This window comes from Macrobrachium rosenbergii, chromosome 2 (assembly GCF_040412425.1).
Source record: "Macrobrachium rosenbergii isolate ZJJX-2024 chromosome 2, ASM4041242v1, whole genome shotgun sequence".
Lineage (NCBI taxonomy): Eukaryota > Metazoa > Arthropoda > Malacostraca > Decapoda > Palaemonidae > Macrobrachium > Macrobrachium rosenbergii.
In genome coordinates this window covers 46,328,158-46,349,613 of record NC_089742.1, presented here as the reverse complement: position 1 = coordinate 46,349,613, position 21,456 = coordinate 46,328,158, and the positions used below count along the sequence as shown (strand labels likewise).

Here is a 21,456-nt window from a genome sequence, read left to right as displayed (position 1 = left end):
TCTCTCTCTCTCTCTCTCTCTCTCTCTCTCTCTCTCTCTCTCTCTCTCTCTCTCTCTCTCTCTCTCTCTTCCGTAAATATACAGAGGATTTTAATTCATTTAAGTAAACAATAATCCCTTTGTATGAATAAATAAGTGTTTTGTACCTTACTATCATGAGTTAGTAGGGGAATGGCCGAAGGTATTTATAAATTAAAAGAACCAGTATAAATGAAATTATTCAGTTGCTTCTTACCAGAGAATAGGTAAGCCTTGATTTTTTAAATGCCAAAATGATATGCACAATTAAGACAACAGATCATAAGAGGACTAATATAGTCTATGCTACAAATTCGATCAGTCTTAACGGCCCGAAGAATATTATACAAAGGCATATCTGGGAGCTTTCGTGGTGCTATCTAGGACAATGGTTTCGAATTACTGTGCTCGCGGACACATAGAGAATCTTTCTGTCACATATATATCAAGGACATGTGCAGCAAGGGAGGGGATGTGGGGAAGTTGTGTTTGACGCCCTCCACTTGGGAAGAATAAAGAAAGTTTAAAAAAAGAATTAATTTTCTTTTTGAAAATTTATCTTTTAATAAAAACAGTATATTGTCTGTTCAGTTATGTCTTATAGTCTACATTGTTTTGTTACTCTGTGAACCTGTGTTATGAAAACTGAGACAATTTACATTATTGAAAATTTGTTTTTTTAAACTTCTTCCCCTGAAAAATCATAATATAATATTACAATCATCAATATGAGTCGATGCAGATGTTTTCACTATCCCTTCCTTTTGATCTACACTTCTCATTTCAGATAATATCTAAGTTTATTTCATGACCCTTCTCATCTTTTATTTTATTATGTTGTCATTTTCGCATTTTTTTTAAGAGGCTGAATATACGACGGCTCTCTCTAGTCCAGACCCGAAGGAAAGAAGTACTGGAAGAGAAAGAGTATAATTAAGTTATGTATTCTGAGGAACACTGATTTCTGCTGAGTAAATTTGAGAACTGGTGTGTAAAGAAGCAGCCTGAGAAAAAAGAATAAGTTTGAAGTCTCACCGATTAACAACTCTTCAGATTTTTACTACATGTATGACAAAGTCAATTAGCTCTCGATTGTTTGAACTGAAACAATGCAAATATATTCTCGGACCTCCCATTTCCCCATTTTTCTGTGCATTAAACCATGGACTGCATCGTTTGGTTCCCGTTTATTAGTCCAGCTCTCAAAGGATGTCTTGTACGAACCCTGACAAAAGCACCGAATTCGAGAGTACCTATAGACATCGAATGAAGAGTGTGCTACTTGCTTGTTAGTCTCTAACTTTAAGTCGTCCCTCCTCAATATTCCTTGCTTAATTATAATGGAATACTTCTAAATATTTCAATGTTTTGGTTATAAATTTACTTACTTTCTCATCTCTCCGCCATTTTCAGTCTATTTTGGGCAGGAGGGGGCGGGGTTGTGTGCTGTGAGTTAAGTATGATCGCTTAAGAAATAAACGGTATTGAATTTCAGTCTGGACCAAGCGAGGCTCATACATCCTAATGGAGGTGATAAGAACGACACTACCACAGGAAAGTAAAATGAAATGCAATCACAATGAACCAAGGCAAAGGGTTTTGGGTACATGAAGAAAAGGAATAATTCTGTGGAACGTAAGACCATGACCTATCCAACAGTGTATGACTCTGAATTGCCATCCATCCATTAATATATAAAATGATAACTCAAATATGAATCACATTACTTACTTTTTTGTTCCAAGTTTACCTGCTTGTAGAATCCACAGGGATGGGGGTGGTGATGATGGCAGTGGTGTTGATGGTGCTAACAGACCGCAGGATAGTACATGCTTGTCACAATGGCTAAAAACAGTAAGTTATCAGCTAACCAAGAAGCATCTGGTCCCAAGCCAGTTGAACCAGGCAAACTCCAATAAACTAGTCATTACAGGTCTTTGCCGGTAAGTTTCTCGTGAGGAACTGCGGACCTATAAAAAAATAAAATACAAAATCTACATACGCATACCTGGACAAACATCTTGACGAGTTTAAAAAGAAAACAAAAAGTTCGCTTCGAAATTGATGTTTCTATACTTAATGATGATACTGGCACTGAACAAGGTCTAACAACGAACAAAACAACTCTGGCTTAAGTGAATACTGCTTAGAGGTTAATAATCTAAGGCTAGTACATGCAAAAAGGAGTAAAAAATATGAAAGGCTGTCCAAGTACCAGCGTATGACCGTCTATCGAAAGGATAATAATTTGGCTTGTGAAAAAATCGAAAATTGGAATAGGCCTACATAATGCATCAATGTAAGGGACTCCGACTTCAGCAAAACTAGCACCTTATACCTCATTTGAAAGGCTGAAGACGTAAAGGTTGAATTCAATGAATTTTAAGAGGGGCAAAATAAAAAAACACAGGTACAATTAGTTAAAATAGTGATGAAGTATATGAATGCTTAACATCTTGATAATGTATAGTTACAATATAACATTGCCAGATGAGAAAGGAATCCTTCATAAAGAAATATTTAAAAAGGATAAATTAAAACTTTTGCGCTTGCCAATGCAATAACAAGACTAATGTGCCGTAACAGTCCCTGTAATGGTCTACCACATTATTCACTGAAAAGTTGTAATGTCTAACATATAAGAAAACCATACTGATAAGGAATAGATTCCAAAGTCACAGGATCATACCCATCATTACTGAGATCCTTCGGCCAGCTAATAAAGTGAATACTAGACAATTAGGTGTTTTGATTATTTCGACATAGAAAATGAGACCACAATATCAAAATACCCCCTATAACAATTTACCACCGAACGAATACAGATTAGTGGAGCAAAGATGTCATTAAACTGACTTTTCAGCACAGTGACACCTACACTGTACTTTATCCTTTATCGAAAATGAACTTATATATTTTGACATTTTTTGTCTTGGGAATTGAAAAAAAGATAAGACAATTTAAAAACATTCAACAAGTATTTAACGACATATTTGGTAAAAAAAAATGTGCGCTACTGATTTATAGCGTATTTCATTTGTCAACAAGTAACTCATATGTTAAAATTACCAACTGACTTAGTTTCCGATATCTGATTTGTGTTACTTTTAGTCTTTTATCCTTTCCCATGACTGGTGGATTCCTGAAAGTTTAATGCACTAAGAACTTGTACGAAACATCTAGAATTTTCAATCAAAATATACAAGAATAATGTGAACCATTCTTCTGATTCTGAATAAAATCCTACAATGAAGCTGAGTACACGCACACGAGAATACTATAGGCACGGAATTTTCCTCTAACTTGGCAAGTTTTGTGAACGGTTTGGCTATCAGTGACGTCAGAAGAAAAGCTCCAACATTTTCTAGAAATAATATTTTTTGTTGGTAAATTTATTAAATTTGTTTAAGTATTGTAATTTTGTTTAATTATATTTTTAAGTAAAAAATATAGTAATTAGTAAAAAATACAAGGAATGGGGGATTATTTTCGAATTAGATATTTTCCACCTTGTCGTTAGTATTTATCCAGTGAATTTGGTTCTTCTTACACGCGCTATCAAGTAAACATGGACAAGCCAGTGAAATTAGCCCGTGTAAGTCAAATTTGTTGACAATTACTTCATATTTTGCGTATATTATGGTGAAAAGTGATTTTGTGGTATACATAGGATGGTATAATGCTCAGCTACTGTGTTGGAAGTCTTTTATTCATTGATTGTCATAGACTTGAAGTAGGGTTGTCAGTGTTGATGCCGAAACGTGTTCTTATAGTCCATTGTCTAGCATAAGCACCAATGGCTAGGTTTTGTAACTAAATTATTCTTGTTAATTTCAATGTTTTAGGTTTGAGGAGTGTGTTATCTTTATTTGTTTAACACATGTTTGAACTCTATAGGTAAAATGGCGTTACGGAAGTAGTCTAGGTTAAGCTTAGGTTAGACTGCCATAGAAATGGCTTGTGTGGAAGGACCGATATCCAAAGTGAGTCATAAACCGGTGTAGGCTTGAATGGGCTAATCAGACCCGGGATGTTACATTATAGTTATAATCAGACATACCGGTGGGAACTGTAAACCAGTATTTGTTTTGAATGTGGAGCACCCAATCCCCACCCGTGTACATGATCTTAGACAATTGGAAACATTCGATAAACTACACCTTATCTGATTGAGAACTATGGGATCAGCGTCCTTGTATAGCCTATCACTCGTTCTAAAACCCAACTTTCCCACTGGTCCCTGGAATTGTAGGTTATAAGGGTGGCGCCCTCTATCTCTAAAACTATTCATTGGCGAATGAAACGAAGGAAGAACTAAGTTATAGGTACACGGCGGATATTTAGCGAGAAATGGCGGTTTCTTATAGTATTTTGGATGCTTACTAACAATTAAATGTTAATTTTTGGCGGTCGGCTGTAATTAACTTACGATTTACCATTGAACTCTACCCTATGGTAAGGGGGACCCCAATCGGAATCCGTGGTTTCCACACACAATCTTCACGAGACAGAGCACCGGTATGTCTGTTTCGAATGGTTCATATCCCGTCTGGCAAGTGCAATAACTTGTTAACGTATGGGTAACCCCCGGCCAGTACTAAACACGGTGAAGGACATTCCATTTGGCCGACAACAAGCAAATGCACCGCCAGTGTCAGAAGCCCTAAAAGTGTTGAAAAAACCAGTTTCCAAGGTACTGCACTTCCCGGACGGGATATGAACCGTTCGAAATGGACGTAGCCGTGCTCTGTCTTGTGAAGATCGCGTATGGAAACCCCTTGTTGGATGGACTTCAGGGGTTAATTACAGCCGACCCCCCAAAAATAACGTTGAATTGTAAATAAGCAACCAAAATACTATAAGAAACTGCCATTTCTCGCTAAATACCCACCGTGTATCTATTATTTAGAAATACTGAACAAATATTAGAAATATTCAAAAGGGTAGCATGCAGAATAGGAACACAGATATTCGGTGTTACTTTGGGGGAGGGGGGTCCAGGAGGTGAGGCCCCTGGCACAGGTGGGGGTATGTTGCCTTAGGTTATCCCTCAGAGTCCAGGCTAAATATATATTAAGCACACCCCTATACTGGGCTAAATTTAAGGATGGCCAATTAAAAAAAATAAATGTCTTCAAGGGGAAGTTGAAAGTGAATATTTCCAACCCTGCGCAGGGCCTCTTTTCCAAAAGACTGTCGTAAAAATATGCTATTTATACCAAGTTATAAGTTTTTTTTTTTTTTTTTTTTTTTTGGCAAATTATGATTACAGCTAACAATATCATAACAGACAAGAACTAAAATCAGCAACAAATTCTGAGTACACTATATTTATTGTAAAATATTTATGACTCATACTTGGATGAGCTTACTCTGACTCTTGTACTGCTATATGAAAGTTACCAATAGTGCTACCCAGGTCTAGTTTAGGGTACAGCCTAGTGCCCTAGGAAAGTTAGATTAGGTTATGATTAATCCTTGTGGAAGTATGTTTGTTTTCCATTTATGTATTTATGTTTTTGATATTTATCATCTGTTTACATTTTTAATATTGCTGTCTTATGTTTGTATGTTCATCCCCGAGGGACTGGTACTAAACCTGACACCCATTATGCACATAAACTGGCAGTTACTGAACTACAGGGCCACAGTAGTAGTAGTAGTCTGCTGTTTTATCAATATCTTAACTTTCACTTGACCTAACCTTGGGTGTTTAGCTGGCAGGACACTAGTGGATCCAGAAGAATTTCCTTGGGGGCCACCAATTCATACACATATATATATTTCTTTAATAATTTTTTATTTTTTCCTATTTTTAAATTTATCTAAATCTTTAATATTTTATAATTATTTTCATGGTAACACGTGCCCAGGTGGCCTCCCCCTGGATGATTACCAGTTCTTACCAACTCTCACTGTATGCTTGTTGGCCGAGAAGTCTCATTACTTTAACAGAAACTGTTTGCATTTTGTATAAATGTATTGTGTTAATGTTTAGTAACATAAAAAAAAAAAATACCACTTATTTTTATCACTAAACCAACATCCATAGTTTTGGCTAATAAAAGAAAGTCAGATAGTCCACACCTACAGTGAAAGTATTTATAGTGTATCTCAGAATAATTGTTTATGCAGTCATCAAGGTGGGTTGTAAGGGTAGTAGGTACAATAGTATTAGCACATGCTTATTTTACCCACTTCAACCATTTTGAACCTGCCATGATATGACAATTGACACATAAATATTGGTGAACTGCCAATAATGAAGTGTTACATCATGTCTTAAAAAGTGTAGCAGTGTTACATGCAGTCGTGCACCTTAGGTTTGCTGTTATAACCAAACTGAGCAAGAATTGAGTACAGGCTAGATCTCATTACTTGCCCTTTAGAAAATTCAGCAAACTTGTCTGTGTACTGATTAATTGTCAAATGTAATTTTAGTAAGTTGGCCAGTAATTGTAGGCTGTCCTTCAGTCCATTATAAGTACTTTACTTATCTGATGCTTTTGGAGTCTGGCATAATAAGTAAAACATAGTATAATGGCATAATAAGTAAAACATAGTATACCCAACACTGATATATTCAAGAACCCCCCAGGTAATATGTCTAATATGTATTCTAAAACAAAGTGTACATTTACACTTTTTCATTTTAAGAAATGAACTGCAAAGTGCATGGTGTTTAAAAGGTATACCAAGTAAAAACTATTGTAATGTTGTAGCCAATAAGTAAGAAGCCTGTTTAATTGAAGCAGTTGCTATTCAAGAAATAGTTTAGATTAATTTAGTAAAATTTTTGGTACAAATGTCAATACAATGTCATGTCCCTATGGGTCCTTGCTAAGTTACCAGAAATGTAAAGGGTATGTGCTTGAATTAAAACATTTTCATTAGCCATTTTCAGTGAAAGAAAAACCTAATACTCTTAAATGGAAAAAGAATAATCAAATACTTTTAGATGGAAAGAAAATTATGCACTCATTTCAATCTTGGCATCATAAAAAATAGAGCTGGACTAAAAAAAATAGTCACCTATTGATTAATTTACAGACATGCATCCCAGCATTTTTGGTTCACTGCTATCACATTATATGCCATAGTTTTTCAGTTTCAGGTTGACCAGTGAAACAAGATTACTTGAAAAGATTGTTTTGTCTTTTATTTGCTGTAAAAAGCGGGCGTTAGATAAGCTAATTTAGATTTCATGATTGGTTAGGTTTCCATTTCCTTGTGGAGTAACATACCTTCAAGAAGAAAAAAATAACATACTAATGCTTTCAGATAAAACCTCATTCATCACAATTGTATATATATGGGGAACTTTAATTACTCTTATCCTAACTATCATAATTACTGTTATCCTAACTATCGTGATAAATTTATATATTAAAGGTAGGAACCTTGGAAGGATGTTTTTCAAAGACTCCAAACTATATGGTTTTTAGAATTCCAGGTTTCCAAAGTAACTTTGTTGTACTGTTACCCACCAACTGAATGCCATTGCAGTATGTGCCAAATTTTTGGACTAGGAGGAAAAGTTTTTTCAGACCTAAATTACATACTTAAAATTTCAGGTCACCAAAGTACTTAAAACGGACTGGTTCCCAGGGACAGTTGTACACAAAGTCGTGTTGAGTTTTGGACAGAGTCTCAGCGTTCTATTATTCATTCTACGTCAAGGGGGCCTGTTCGTGAAGGGAGACATCTCTTTCGCTCCTTGAATCTGAGAGAGAAGCCAGAAGATTAAGATGAATCATCACGCATGATCACCACATCCGTTATTTACAACTATCCATTGGTAATTATCCATCCATGAAGTATTTTATTTAAAAATGAATGCAATATACTATACTGTTTTTCTGTCTGAATAATTCAAGTACATATGTATTGTAATAGTTTTATATTACAGTTATCTTCTAGCCGGATGTTTGTTTCTCTATGTTTCAATTTCATTTTTGTATCATTATAACTAAATTGATTCCCTATTTCATGCTTAATTTTTTATCTCCAGGTATAACTGTACTTTATATGGATTGGTCAAAGAGAAGACAAATGTAACTTGCAGAATTGAGTTTTTGCCAATTTCAAACTCGTTTACATTTGTATTGGCTTTGAACATTATATGTGCTCTAAAAATTTTTAAATGGTGTTTTTTCTCTTTTTCAGACATCTCTGCTGATCATGTTCCTGAATCTTTAATAAAAATGATTTAGGAAATATGTTTCATTAGTGCCCCCTGTAATCTTTTACCATATGCATTTAGTTAAATGTCCATGAGGTAGCTTAAGTGCTTTGTACAACTGTTGCATTGCATCCACACTTATTTTACACTCGAAAGAAATTTTGAATGCCATAGATTTGGGTTGTGTATTCTACACAAAATGTCTTTGGAGCCTTGAAAGCTTTTATATGTTATCTGGTTATTTTTACAGTAGTAAGCTGTGTTCATGTAGTATGAATCTATATCTGTGCAATACTGTGGGCAAGTTGCACAAGGTTGTCATGATTATTGCACACTTGAATTTCATGTTAGGCCATTAGAACGTTAATGGCCATTTATCCGCGTATAAAGTCTTGTTACAAAGATAACTTGAATATCTATGTTAGGCTATGGAAATGCGTTAATGGCTATTTATCCTAAAGTCTTACGTTAAGTCTTGTTACAAGATAACTTGTTTACAATTTTAGCCACTAAAAAATATAAACACAAGTTGGTTGTTTATGGATGTTGATCATCTAACTAGACTTTTGAGTGACTTTGTTTTTGCTGTGCATAATTCAGCGACAAGACGTTGGGCACTGGCTGTAAGCGAAGTGCAAGATTCCTATGTATTAACCTGTAATAAATCAAAAGGAACTTGCACGTTCAAGTATGAAGTCTTAAATTGCCAGGCAGAGCTTAAAGATTTATGCTTTTCCCAAAATTATTTTGCTACCATAATTGTGAAGTATGCATGCTGTATAAATAGTTTTTATCTCAAGTACCATTACAATATAAGAGCAAATGGGGGAAGAAAAAAAGTAAAGTGAAGAATCTAAACCAGTTCAGAGGACAGTAAGAAAAAGAATGGCTCCAGCTATTGATGAAATGGACCTTAAATGTTGGTAAATAGAAAATTTTAAATTCGTTAGAATGAGCAAAGACTGTACATAAGGCATGTTTGGGTGTGAAGCCCTCTTGCTATATAGGATAAAGTGTAGATGTAAAAGATCCCTTTAATCAGAGTATGACTAAAATTGTATTAGAAATAGAAATGAGGCAGAGGTGAAAAGTTACGTTGCATACAGACTCAGGTCATGTATTTCATGGAAACACACACAGCTGGAAAATAGACCAAGATCTCAAAGACTGAAATGGTTTGAACATATGATGGGAAGTGATAAGGAACATTATTCAGAAAAGTTGTATTAAATATATGAAAATAGCAGAGCAAAGACTTGTAGGAAAGGATGAGAAATCTTTGTACTTGGGACATTCAAGGACCTGGAGCTCATGGTGGTCTAGTGGTCTAGGCAGAAAGTGTAAAAGAAACAGCAGTATGGAGAGAACTCATTTGGCATCCAACCCCTTAGAGGTAAATGCTGATGAACACTATTCCATATGCTTTGGAGTTGAAGGGGTCATCTTCTCTAAAAAGTGCCTTTAATGCATCTTGATTCCACCATTTCAGATTTGGATCTAAAATTTACTACTGCATTCTGTGCAACTCCTTTCACTGGTTCCACTGACATTTGCTGGCACTTTCAACTAATACTGTGATCTTTTTACTTTTTAAATTGCATGCATTTTACTGTTCTCTTCTTTCTATCCTTCATTATCAAATCAGCTCCCAGCAGTCTGTGGTGTCATTGAGCATACCTTGCCTGGCACAACAGTATAATACTTTCCATGATACTATCTGTACTTGTCATATCAAAATCATTGTTTCAGCTTCTCCCCTTATGCATGTTGTCACCCTCTTTCTTAAACAGTGTGTTAACAAATTAACCATTGACTCTAGCTTAAGTTAAGTGCCAGTTTCCATCTTGGTTTCTTCCTCCAAAATTACATTTAAAAGCCAACTCTTGTCAATTCTACAGGCCATTAAAGTCTTCTCATCTGTTTTCTTCCTTCTGATTAACATTTCTGTCGTGGTATCTGACAACCTTTCGTTTAATTCTTGCTTTCCTTCTGTTCTTCCTGATTGTGGCAAGTAATTCAGAACATCTACAAAAATGTTCATTTTCATTTTCTTCAATTTGTTAGTCCCATATTTATCACATATGGCACTTTTATCGTTAAGCTGCTCTTCCAGGTGAAATTCATATTTCTTGTATCAAATTTTTTAATAGCTCTTTTACATCTTAATCCTGTACACAACAAAATTGCCAATGTTTCTTCTAGCCAGCATTTCCATTTCCCAATTTTCCAACATTTATTGTGCCCATTTTAACTAAAATTCCTTTATTTTGGATTTTCCAGGGACTCTGGTCGGCACCTACTTGAAATCAACCAGCTACAGTTTGTTTTTCTCTTCATAACTATTTTAATTTGGGGGTGAATCATCTGTTTTACAAGTTTTATATGCTCTTTATAATCATTTAACCACCATAATTGTTCAGGCTTGAATTTTCTTTTTGGTCATAATTAATTTATAGACTGTTCCAGCTATTTGGTTTATGCAGCATCTAGAGAAACATGACCAACATTAGTTGTCAGGCTAATCATAAACAGGTTCAAGTGGTAGTATCTCATCAGGTGGTTGGTGCTTTGTCTCAACTATTACCCATGTCAGGTTAGCATCAATTAAAAAAAATTTTTTTGATGTAATAAAGTCCTAGAAAAGATACACTGTTGCAAATTCCTAGGCATCCACAATGAAATATATTTAATTTTCAGCCATTTATAACCTGAGGTTAGGGTTCACTACTGGTGGTTGACTGAATGCTGACTTGCTACAATGGTGGACAGGGTTACACAATTCTGCAATCTGATGAGAAGCTATTCATAAAAAAATTTCTTGGCAAAACACTGAAAGACAAAGTGTACCTAGCTCATTAAACAGTATAAAATGCATGACATTTATTGTTTTCTATTGTGGAGTTTTCAAGAGCCACATAACAGGAAGAACTTTGCTTTATTCTTTCATTTGGCTAATCAGTACTAAAAACCTATCTATGCCAGTGTAAAATAGAGGTTTGTATTTATCAATCACTACGCCAAAATTTTATCAAATTTTGTTGCTTTGATATTTTGTCCTGAGTCATCTGTTAATGAAGCATGAAATTCTAAAATCTCAGTAAACTTTAATAAATCTTTGTAAAATACATTATCCAAAAACAGTACAAAAATACAAAATCTTTAAGGAAGACTATATGCTATTAAAAGTTACACCTCAGTCGTGCATTTTCTGTCTGTAATCGCTCATTTTCTGTAAGAAGACCATGAGTGAGACTGTGTAGATTGTGGAGCTGCTCCATCATTTCCTGAAAAACCATAAACATAGTTCATATTCTGTAGTCTTCTTATCATCAATAAAGTTTCACTATAGCCAGAGCTTTTCTTTATTGTTAATGCTGCACAGCATGCAATTACCAAACTGACCTAATTTTATTTGGATCAAAGTTTAAAAAGTGAGAATGTTCTAACTTCAACCAACGGCAAAAATATATCTTGGATAGGAATGCATTTGACTGTAATCTAATGGAAGTTAAAAAGGCCCATATAAACACTATTTATACAACGGAACCATATGTTTTGACTAACCTATGTAGCACTATGAAGTTGTGGTTTGTAAATGGCAGTATGGCAGTTGTTAAAAAAAAAAAAAAAAATCAGTTCTGATTTCTAGTGTCCTGGAGAACACTGAAAATTTAATCTTTAGACCTACTCTCAAGCAAGTGTTCCAACATATATACCCACCAAACTCGACATAGGCAGAAGCTAATGAGGACCAAAACACATGGGACAGACCCCTTTCCATTACCATCCAACTGCCGTCTACATATCTCCAGCATCATACTGCTATATCTGTACATGCCAAATATATACAGTACTGTAAACTTGTCACTTACCAAAGACAGACATTTACCAGTGATCAGGGTTGCAGAAGTTTAATCAAAATTTGACAAATTTTTAATTAATTTTTATTTTTCATAGCTAACAAACCTGTGGTCTTAACGTAAGGATAAATTCTTCTATTGCCAGCTGGAAATCAGTAAAAAAAACATCTAGAATTGTAGTATAAGGAATTAGTGGCAACAGGGTTCAGCCAATGTGATGGGAGAGGAGGCATCAGCTGACCTCTCACCCATGATGCTGTGATGCATCCAGTTTCTTCCTTACCGCCTTGCTGGTGTTTTCCTTCTCTTTTTACCTGTGTTTTCTTTGGTTTAATTGCTTGTATTGTGAAATAGTGTTATATTGTGTGTTTGTGCTAGTTTTGCTTTTAAAAATGCAAACATGCTAGAAGAAATTATCCTTACATTGAGACCCAGGTTTGTTCCACATATGCAAATATGGTTTTGTCTTTAAATAGTGTTTTTATGGGCCTTTTTAACTTTCTATATCTTTGACACAGATCCTTGAGGAACTTCCAGCATGTCAGCTTTTCAAGAAAATGACATTTTCATGATAAAATAGTTTTATATATACTTGTCATATGACTACATAACTATTAGTTTCACTTAACTGCGGCAGTTCTAAATTTGAAATTGTTTTCGTGTATGTAACTAGACCCCGCCCACTACTGGGGAAGAATAGGTACAACAGTTCTGAAGAGCCCAATTCGTTTGTGCCCTTCCATGAGAGGGGAGGTGGGAGGGCTTTGATCATGTAGTTACTTGTTAAGTATACATAAAACTTTATTTTATCATAAAAATGTCATTTTTATATAAGTAACTTACCAAGTAACTACATAGCTGAATCCCACACTGACAGGAGGTGGGAAGCATGGGCATTTTCTATCCAAAAACACTCAATAAAGGAGATGAATTTGAAATAGAAAGGTAGCTTGCATTGGTGTAATGCTTGTTTTAATCTTCTGGTGAGAGAGCTGCAACAGGAAAATACTGCCTCTAGTTGGCGCTCATCTCAACCTGTAGTGTCGCGGCAGTAAAGCCGAGAGTCATCTCTACTTCAGCGGGAGAACCTTGCAGTCGAGGAGTACTCTGAAGACTGACAAGGCCTTACAGAATAAATGCCCTTGCCCTGGGCGCATTACAATAAATACAACCAGAAATCCATTACCATACAATATTAAAACCATCACCCAACCATTAAAAACCAAGGACTGGTGGGTACTCCTGGTACACGGCACCACCAGGCATCCCAAAACTCAGCATCCTTGAACAAGGCGAGGAGATAGAGGATTGTTAGGTATATCCCCTATCCTCCTTCTCCCAATACCATGCCAGCCATGGCCAATGGGCCTAATGTACTGTAATTATAAATGTCTCGACATCGTGCAAATAATGAGAGGCGAACACTGTTTTTGACTTCCAGTAAGTTGACTGGAGAATTGTGGAGAACGACAAGTTTTCTTAAAAGCCAACGGAGTGGTGCCTGCTCTAATCTCATGAGCTCTTACTTTAAAAATAGAGAAATCATCTTCTTGAATCTTCAAGTGTGACTCGGAAATAACACTCTTTAAAAAGAAGGCCAAGGCATTCTTAGATAGTGGTCATGAGGGTTTTTTTTACCGAACACCATAGATTCTGAGAGGGACCTCTAATCCCTTTGGTCCTATCCAAGTAGTTTTAAGAGCTCTAACTGGGCAAAGAGCTCTCTCCTGGTCTGCTGGCCCAGGACATCTAACAAGCTCTTGATCGCAAAAGAACAAGGCCAAGGGGGTTGATTAGGGTTTCATTCTTTGCATCTCCTTGTGAAAAACCCACTCACTTACTGGAGGCGTGTAATTCACTGATCCTGTTTTCCATAGCTAAAGCAACTAAAAAGAGAGTCTTTCTGATTAAGTCTCTCAGCGATAAAGCATGAGGGGTTTCAAATGTAGGGCTGGAGAGCAATTTGAGAACGACATCTAGATTCCAGGCAACTGACGTAGACTTCTCTTGCTTGGAAGTATCTAGGGACTTAATTAGATCACTTATGTCTTGATTAGTAGACAACTCGAGACCTCTACGTCTAAACAGAGAGTTTACCGTAGATCTATAACCTCTGACTGTAGAGGTGCCAAAGCCTTGAGAGGACCTCAGAATATTAAAAAATCAGCGATCTGTGCTACAGAGGCTTTAGAAGACGATACACTGTCTTCGGCACCAGTCACGAAAGATTGTCCACTTCACCTGGCAGACATTAGCGGAAGACTGACGTCTGCATTTGGCGATTGCTTCTGCAGCTTTTCTTGAAAAACCCTTCACTGTGACAAGCTCCCTGACAGTATGAAGCCTGTCAGAGCGAGAGCAGATAAGCCTAGATGGAAGCGATGGAAGTGAGGCTGCTTTAGAAGGTTTCTTTTCTGAGGTAGAAGTCTTGGGAAGTCTACTAAGAGACTGAGAAGGTCTGGAAACCACCCCTTCTGTGGCCAAATGGAGCTACAAGCGTCATGGACACATTGCTGTGGGTCATGAACTTGTTTAGGACTTCCCTCACCATGTTGAACGTGGGAAGGCGAGACATCTAAGTCTGACCAGTCCTGGGCATGGCATCTCACCCATGCCCATGGTCGGGGCTGGAGAACAGTAGACAGGGAGGGCAATGGCACTCGATGTGCAAAACAGGTCTACCGGTAGTTTTCCCCACTGTTTCCACAGGTTGGTATACACCTGTGGATTCAGTCCATTCCATCAGAAGGACCTGTTTGCAGCGACTTAACTCGTCTGCCAGAACGTTTAACTTTCCATGGATGAAGCAAGTTATTATCCTGGTACAGTTGATCTCTGCCAAGAGAAGGAGATCCTTGGCTGCTTCATAAAGGGAGAAGGAATGAGTCCCTCCCTGATTTTTTATGTAGGCCAATATGGTCGTGTTGTCTGAGTGGACTGTGAATGTCCTGCCATAAGTCTCCATCGCAAAACGTTGAAGGGCAAGTGAATCGCCTTCAATTCCCTTACATTTATATGTAATTTCTTCTCTTCCGATGGCCACTTCCCGGATATTTCCATATTGTTCAAAAGCGGCGCCCCAACCCAGATCCGATGCATCTGAGTACAACGTTAGGTCGGGGTTCAGAAGGTGCAATGACTTTCCTATTGAGAACATCTCTGCCAACCACCACCGAAGACCCTCCTTGATCTCGGGAGTGTTGTGGAACATGAAGGAGTCTGGGAGTTTTCTTCTCCCAACTGGGCTTTAGGAAGAATTGTAGGACTCTTGTATGTAACTTCCTAAAGGCACAAACTTCTCGATGGATGAGAGAGTGCCCAGCAGACTCATCCACTTGTTGGCTGTGCACGATGGACTAGTTATGAACTTTCTTACTTTCTTCAGGCAGTCTTGAATCCTTTTGTGGGGTGGAAAAGCCCGAAAAGTCAGAGCATCGATCCTCATCCCCAAATAGAGAATCGACTGTGTTGGAGTAAATTGGGATTTCTGGACATTGTTTAAAAAACCCAACTCTTGGGCCCATAGTAGAGTCTTTTGAAGGTCCTCTGTGCATCTTTTCTTCGATGGGGAGCGTAGTAGCCAGTCGTCCAGATATAAAAAGACGTTCCCCAAGAGGTGGAGCCATCTTGCTACAGGGGCGAGGACACTGGTGAATACTTGTGGAGCTGTAGAGAGGTTGAAACAGAGAGCCTTGAATTAAAAGACCCTGCCCTGGAAAACGAAGCGCAGATACTTCCTTGAGTCCGGATGTACTGAGACATGAAAGTAAGCATCCTCCATGTTGATCATTACTATCCAGTCTCCCTGATGAATGGCTGACAGGACTGAACAGTTTGTTTCCATTTTGAACTTGGTGGTCTGCACGAAAAAGTTCAACGCACTGACATCTAGGACTGGTCTCCAACTTCCCGACGCCTTGGGGATGACGAACAGGTGGTTGTAAAACCCCTCTGTACTTATGTCTTCGACCAACTCCACAGCTCTTTTCTTGAGTAGTGAAGATACTTCTGCCTTCTGGGGCAAAAACCTCCCCAAGCCTTCCAAGTAATCTGTTAAGCTGATGGGCAAGGATGTCAAAGGAGGTTTTTCCCTGAACGGGATGGCATGGCTCTCCTGTAGGACTTTTACTACCCAGGGTTCTGCATTCCTGGCTTCCCATTTGTCCAAAAACTGGATAAGCCTGGCTCCTACAGGAACAAGGAGGACCAGAACCTCACTTGCAAGAGGCCGGTTTGGCAGACGACTTCTTGATAGGCTGCTCTGACCGCAGATTCGAGCGCGGGTGACTGAAATTTGGTTCTTCCTCCTCGAAAGGGCTGCTGTTGCAACGGGGAGGCAGTTCTTGAGCTGAACGAGACCGAAGTGCCACGGGTTGGTTCCTTGGCACGCCTTACTGAATGCAACAAAAGGTCCAGTGTCGACTTCTCCTGTAAGTTGGACACGATCTGTTCTATTGTAGCTCTTGGGAATAAGGCTGCCCAATCTAAAGGAGCAAACAGGAGAGCCAATCTTTGAGAGGGAGTAACGCCTTTGGAGGTAAAGGCACACCATAGTTCCCTTTTCTTAAGAACCCCCATGGAGAATAAGGTAGCCAGCTCCTGGGAGCCATCCCTAATGGCCTTATGCTGCACACGAGAGTACTCCCTGCCAGTCTGCAGTCAAGTCCTCTTGAAGTGTACTACAGTCTTTTATTTTCTTGTCCGGTTTAGGAAGCTGAATACTTCGAAGACTTTAAAAAATGTCTTTCACAAAACGGTCTAATTCTGAAGCCGTGAACATAATCTCAATGGAGTTAAGAGCCAATCTCCACACTGTCTACAAGGCTGGAGAAGTCCCCTTGGGAGGAGGCAGAAACTCCCAGCGATGGCACTTCCCTAATGGAGTAAGAAGAGTACCTCCTTGGTGACAAACAGGAGGGAGGTGCACTGAAAACCACTTTACCCAGCTCCCTCTTTCCTGCTAACCAACTGTCAATGCCTGCTAATGCCTTCCTAGAGGATGAGGAGAGGACCATCTTCAGTAGTCTGGAGGCCTCTACTGGCTGTCTCATCATGAAGGCTGAACCAGGTGATGATGGGGCCCTTGGATAGCAGAAGAGGAAGTATCTCAAGAGGGCCAAATACACTGACGTAGGATGATCTTGATCAACGGCTAAGTCTGTCTGATCCTGTATAGCAGCAGGTTGCTTTTGTAAAAGCCAAAGGATATTATCAAACTGCCATTGGATATGTTCCAACAAAGGATCCCTGACGGCAGACATTGGCGCCAAATGTTTGGCTTCTGGCACCAAGCGTACAGACACTGGGAGCCACTTGACAGTTGGGCGCTCGGACACTGATTGCTCATAACCCGATCGCTCAGACACCGGGCGATCCAACACCATACGCTTGGACACTGGGCGCTTCAACACAGAATGGTCGGACATGACACATTCGGAAACCAGGAGCTCTGCTGCTGGACACTCTGACAACTTGGATGAGGAATGCCGCATCACAGACCGGCTCACAGTCATCAAGACTGGAAGTTAGGCATTCTGACACTGCACGTTAGAACACTGGGCACTCGGAAAACTTAGATGAGGAATGCTGCATCAAAGACTGGCTCTCCGTCACCAAAGTGTTATGCACAACCCCCTTGGGACTAACCCAAAAACTGCAGCAGGGAAGAGAACTGTGCTCTTGTTCCTGGGAATCTTACGTGGGAGCAGGGAAGCACGCTCAGTGGAAGGAGCATGCCTTTTCAATGGCCTTGACACTTTTGAAAATTGTTTTTGTGCCCCCTGTCCGCACTGGTGTCCTAATCACTGGAAGACAGAGCATGCACATCCATATGAACACCTTTCCAATGGCATTCCGCAAGTCCTGGGTTTGATCAACAGGCTTGGCTGAGGGGGCAACTACCTGTGGGCAAACCCCACCGACCTCCCTTGGACTTCTGGTTTGCTTCCTCACAGGTTTGGTGGAGTCTGACACTGACCTTTGTCTAGGAGCATCAGTGGAACGAGTAGTTACCTCCTCCACTTGCACTGCACTTGCACCAACACTAATTACGCTTACCTGTCTAGGCTTGCGATGGCATCGGGGTTCGGAAAATGGGAGCCAGGTAACAGAGTTCAAGGAAAGGTTGGAGGGCTGGTGATTGAAGAGAACACAGGAAGAGGTGTAGAACGCACAGGTTGAGAAGCAATATCTGATTTTGGAGTAGAAACCTGACTAGTTAAACCTTTAGCCTTGGCTCTAGCAGCCACCTTTCTCTGTCTGTCTCTTTGGAGTCTATTTAGATGTGCTTCCAAAACTTTCCATTTACCCTGATCCCAGTCTTTGCATTCGTCACATTTAAGTTCAAACGAGCAAATTTGACCTCTACTATGGCAACACAAAGTGCGCGAGTCATACTTAGCAGAAGTAAGTCTAGTATTACAGCCTTTGCTGCAATACCTAATACTAGACATGCTAGAATCTGACATACTAAGTCACAATAACTCACAAGTCTGAATAATCGACTAGCTAAGCTAATAAATAGCACACTGCCAACACAAATGAATCCTTCACCAAAGGCGAAAGATACAACCATCTGGCAAAATTCAAATCAGAGGTGCTCAACCAACTGTGCACAGTTGTTGACCGGCAGAAACAAACTGGGCTCTTCAGCACTGTTGTACCTATTCTTCCCTGGTAGTGGGTGGGATCTAGTTACCTACACTAAAACAACAGCGAGTTATCGCGAATTTCAAATTTAGAACTGGTGCGGTTAAGTGAAACTAACAGCTATGTAGTTACTTGGTAAGTTACTTATATAAAAATGTGACTTTTTAAAAAATAGAGTGCCATGAGTGAACACCCCAATGACGTTATTTGGCATAGGGAAAAAAAGGGGGGGAGATGGTGTGGGTAAGTACCAGTGGGGCTTATCATCACTAAGATAAGTGATAGAATTTTGCAAAGTTAGTCAGAATCCCAAGTACAGTGAACCCCCCGTATTCCTGGGGGATGCGTACCACACCCCCCCGCGAATAGCTAAAATCCGCGAATACTTAAAACCCCTCTAACAACACTTAGAACTGTCCATTTTGATAGTTTAAACACAAGAAAAACCCTGTAAAAATGCTTACACCTGAGTATTTTAATAGTTTTATCACAAAAAGTGCATTTATTCATGAAAATTATATGAAAATACAGTAATTAGCGAATATTTCTCAGTGAAAAATACAGCGAATGGGCAAATTTTTCACGAATAATGGGTAGATATGTTCTACAGAGAAGCCCGCGAATGTGTGAGTCCGCGAAGCGTGAGAACGCGAATACGGGGGGTTTACTGTGTGTGCACTGCCAGCAGGCAATGCTCTGAACAAAGCATATTAAAAAAAATTTTATGAATAACTTAAAAGATATATGTTAGATAAAGCATCTCTGATTGCTGATCACACAGTATGGAAAATCTCTAGTCATTAAAAAAATTTATTAAAATCTTTATGATAATGCTGAGTAGGTGTAGTTTGAAGTGCACCTCTAAAATTATACTACAATATGTTTTACACGCTTCAAAATTCACACATAAAATATATATCTACAATGTACCTAATGTTAAAGAAATTTTTAATGGCAAATTTACTTGAATTACCATATGCAAAAGGTAACCCAGTACCACATATTGCACAAACTGAGAATGTAAGATAATAAGCAAAAATACACATTAACTGGAAATCAATATTTACCTTCAACTGTAAGTACTGTTTTGTAACCACAAACTGAAGGTGCATCATTCGATGATTCATGTCATCCTCAAAGTCATCCAAAACCTCCGCCATACAACTACGGATCAGTTCTACTTGCATGTGAGATGCTGTGCTTCCTACTTTGGTACCTAAGCAGATTATAATTGTATATTTCAGATATATAAAATATAAAACAATTTAAAACTACAAATTACTTAAATTCTTCAATTTTAGAAATACCTGTAAGTATACACATTTTTTTGAATAGCTACATAGGAAGGATCACTATTTTAACAGCAAGGAGGAAAAATTCTAAGGATTCCCAAAACCCAAGATTGCTATGAAACCACTATATTACAGGGCTACTTTTAGTTGAATTTTGTTTAAAATCTGTGAAAGACTGCATCAACTCCAGTACTTATGACTGTTAAATGGTGGGAAGACCAAAGGGAAATAAAGAAAAATTACAAGTATAAAGGAATACAGCTGGAAGTCTGTTTTCATTAATAATTCATTTTTAAAGTAATTCCACATCTTGAGACTTTCGTAGGGCATTGTTTGCAGGATTTGTTGTTGAATGGGAACTGAAAATTGGAGCAAGGTAAGCCTGAAGAAGTCTGAACAGCAAGGTGGAAAGAGATAGAAGAAAATGGATGAAAATTAACAAGCAGAAAATAATGTAACAGAGGGGCAAAAGGTGGCTACAAATACCCATTAGTACCATCTTTACTGTGTCCCAGTAAGAATGGACTATGAACAAAGATATTTAAGGAGCAAGATGAGGAAATTAAGGTAAGCGCCACCAATGGCTTACCTGATATGACAGAAAAAATTCTTGACATTCACTAATATACAAAAGGTGAATAAGGTGTTTAAGGTTGGCTGACTAAATGCCTAAGAATCTCATTTGATAAAAATTAAAACCTAATTACCTTCATAAATTTTTTGTGAGGCATCTGACAATTTGGTAGTTTTGTCATCTAGGGAGGCAGTTAGTTTCAGATTCCTCCAATTTGTTAGAAACAATTGAGTTAGTTTGATTCTTAGAATATTCTGAAGGACTAGAATCAGACCGATGACCAGGAGATTGTTCTGAAACTTCACTGACATATCTCATGAAGGATTTTCTTGCAGGTGAATTAATCTCCCATTTCTGATCATTAAATGGCTGCAATGGACAAAGGACTTTTTCTGAGGGTGTATCAAGATGGGCTGAACTTGAATTCCTTGTGTCTTTACTGGGAGTAACAAGCACTACTGGCAATTTATTTGGGTCCACATTTTCTTTGTGCTGATTGTTCTTTGGGGATGCAACATCCTGATGCAGCTCATCAGAAAACTTGACAGACTTATTTGATAATCTTCTGTCTGAGGAATCTAGGTTAAGCTGTAATTCATCTTGAGACTGTTGGGAAGATAACTCTGAAAAGAAAATACAATAATGAACCAATTTCATTTCCTACATTGAGACATCTGTTTGGTAACAAACCAAAAATTACATTTTTATAATAAAATAAAGTTTTAAATATACTTACCCCGTAATTACATAGCTACAGTATTAGTTTCTTTTAACCGGCAGCTCAAAATTTTGAAATTACGAGTCCGCTAGTTTGTTATGGTTATGGCGACATCGCCCATTTTCGTGTAAAGAAGGTACAACTTCATAAGAAAAGCTTCAACT

The 21,456-nt window shown here is 38.3% G+C and overlaps 1 protein-coding gene and 1 long non-coding RNA gene across 2 annotated transcripts; one reads left to right on the top strand and one right to left on the bottom strand.

Moving 5' to 3' along the window:
* The first annotated feature begins 7,592 nt into the window (after nucleotides 1-7,592).
* LOC136846051 (uncharacterized) lies at nucleotides 7,593-8,235 on the top strand. Its single transcript, XR_010855312.1, has 2 exons — nucleotides 7,593-7,816; nucleotides 8,185-8,235. It is a non-coding gene; the product is annotated as an uncharacterized lncRNA (long non-coding RNA).
* A 3,049-nt stretch (nucleotides 8,236-11,284) lies between these two features.
* LOC136846047 (uncharacterized) lies at nucleotides 11,285-21,217 on the bottom strand. Its single transcript, XM_067116718.1, has 3 exons — nucleotides 20,708-21,217; nucleotides 19,776-19,924; nucleotides 11,285-11,484 (listed from the first exon to the last, which is right to left on the bottom strand). Exons 1-3 carry the CDS (start codon nucleotides 20,883-20,885, stop codon nucleotides 11,380-11,382), a joined length of 432 nt encoding a protein of 143 aa, XP_066972819.1. The 5' UTR covers nucleotides 20,886-21,217; the 3' UTR covers nucleotides 11,285-11,379.
* Between the last annotated feature and the right edge of the window lie 239 nt (nucleotides 21,218-21,456).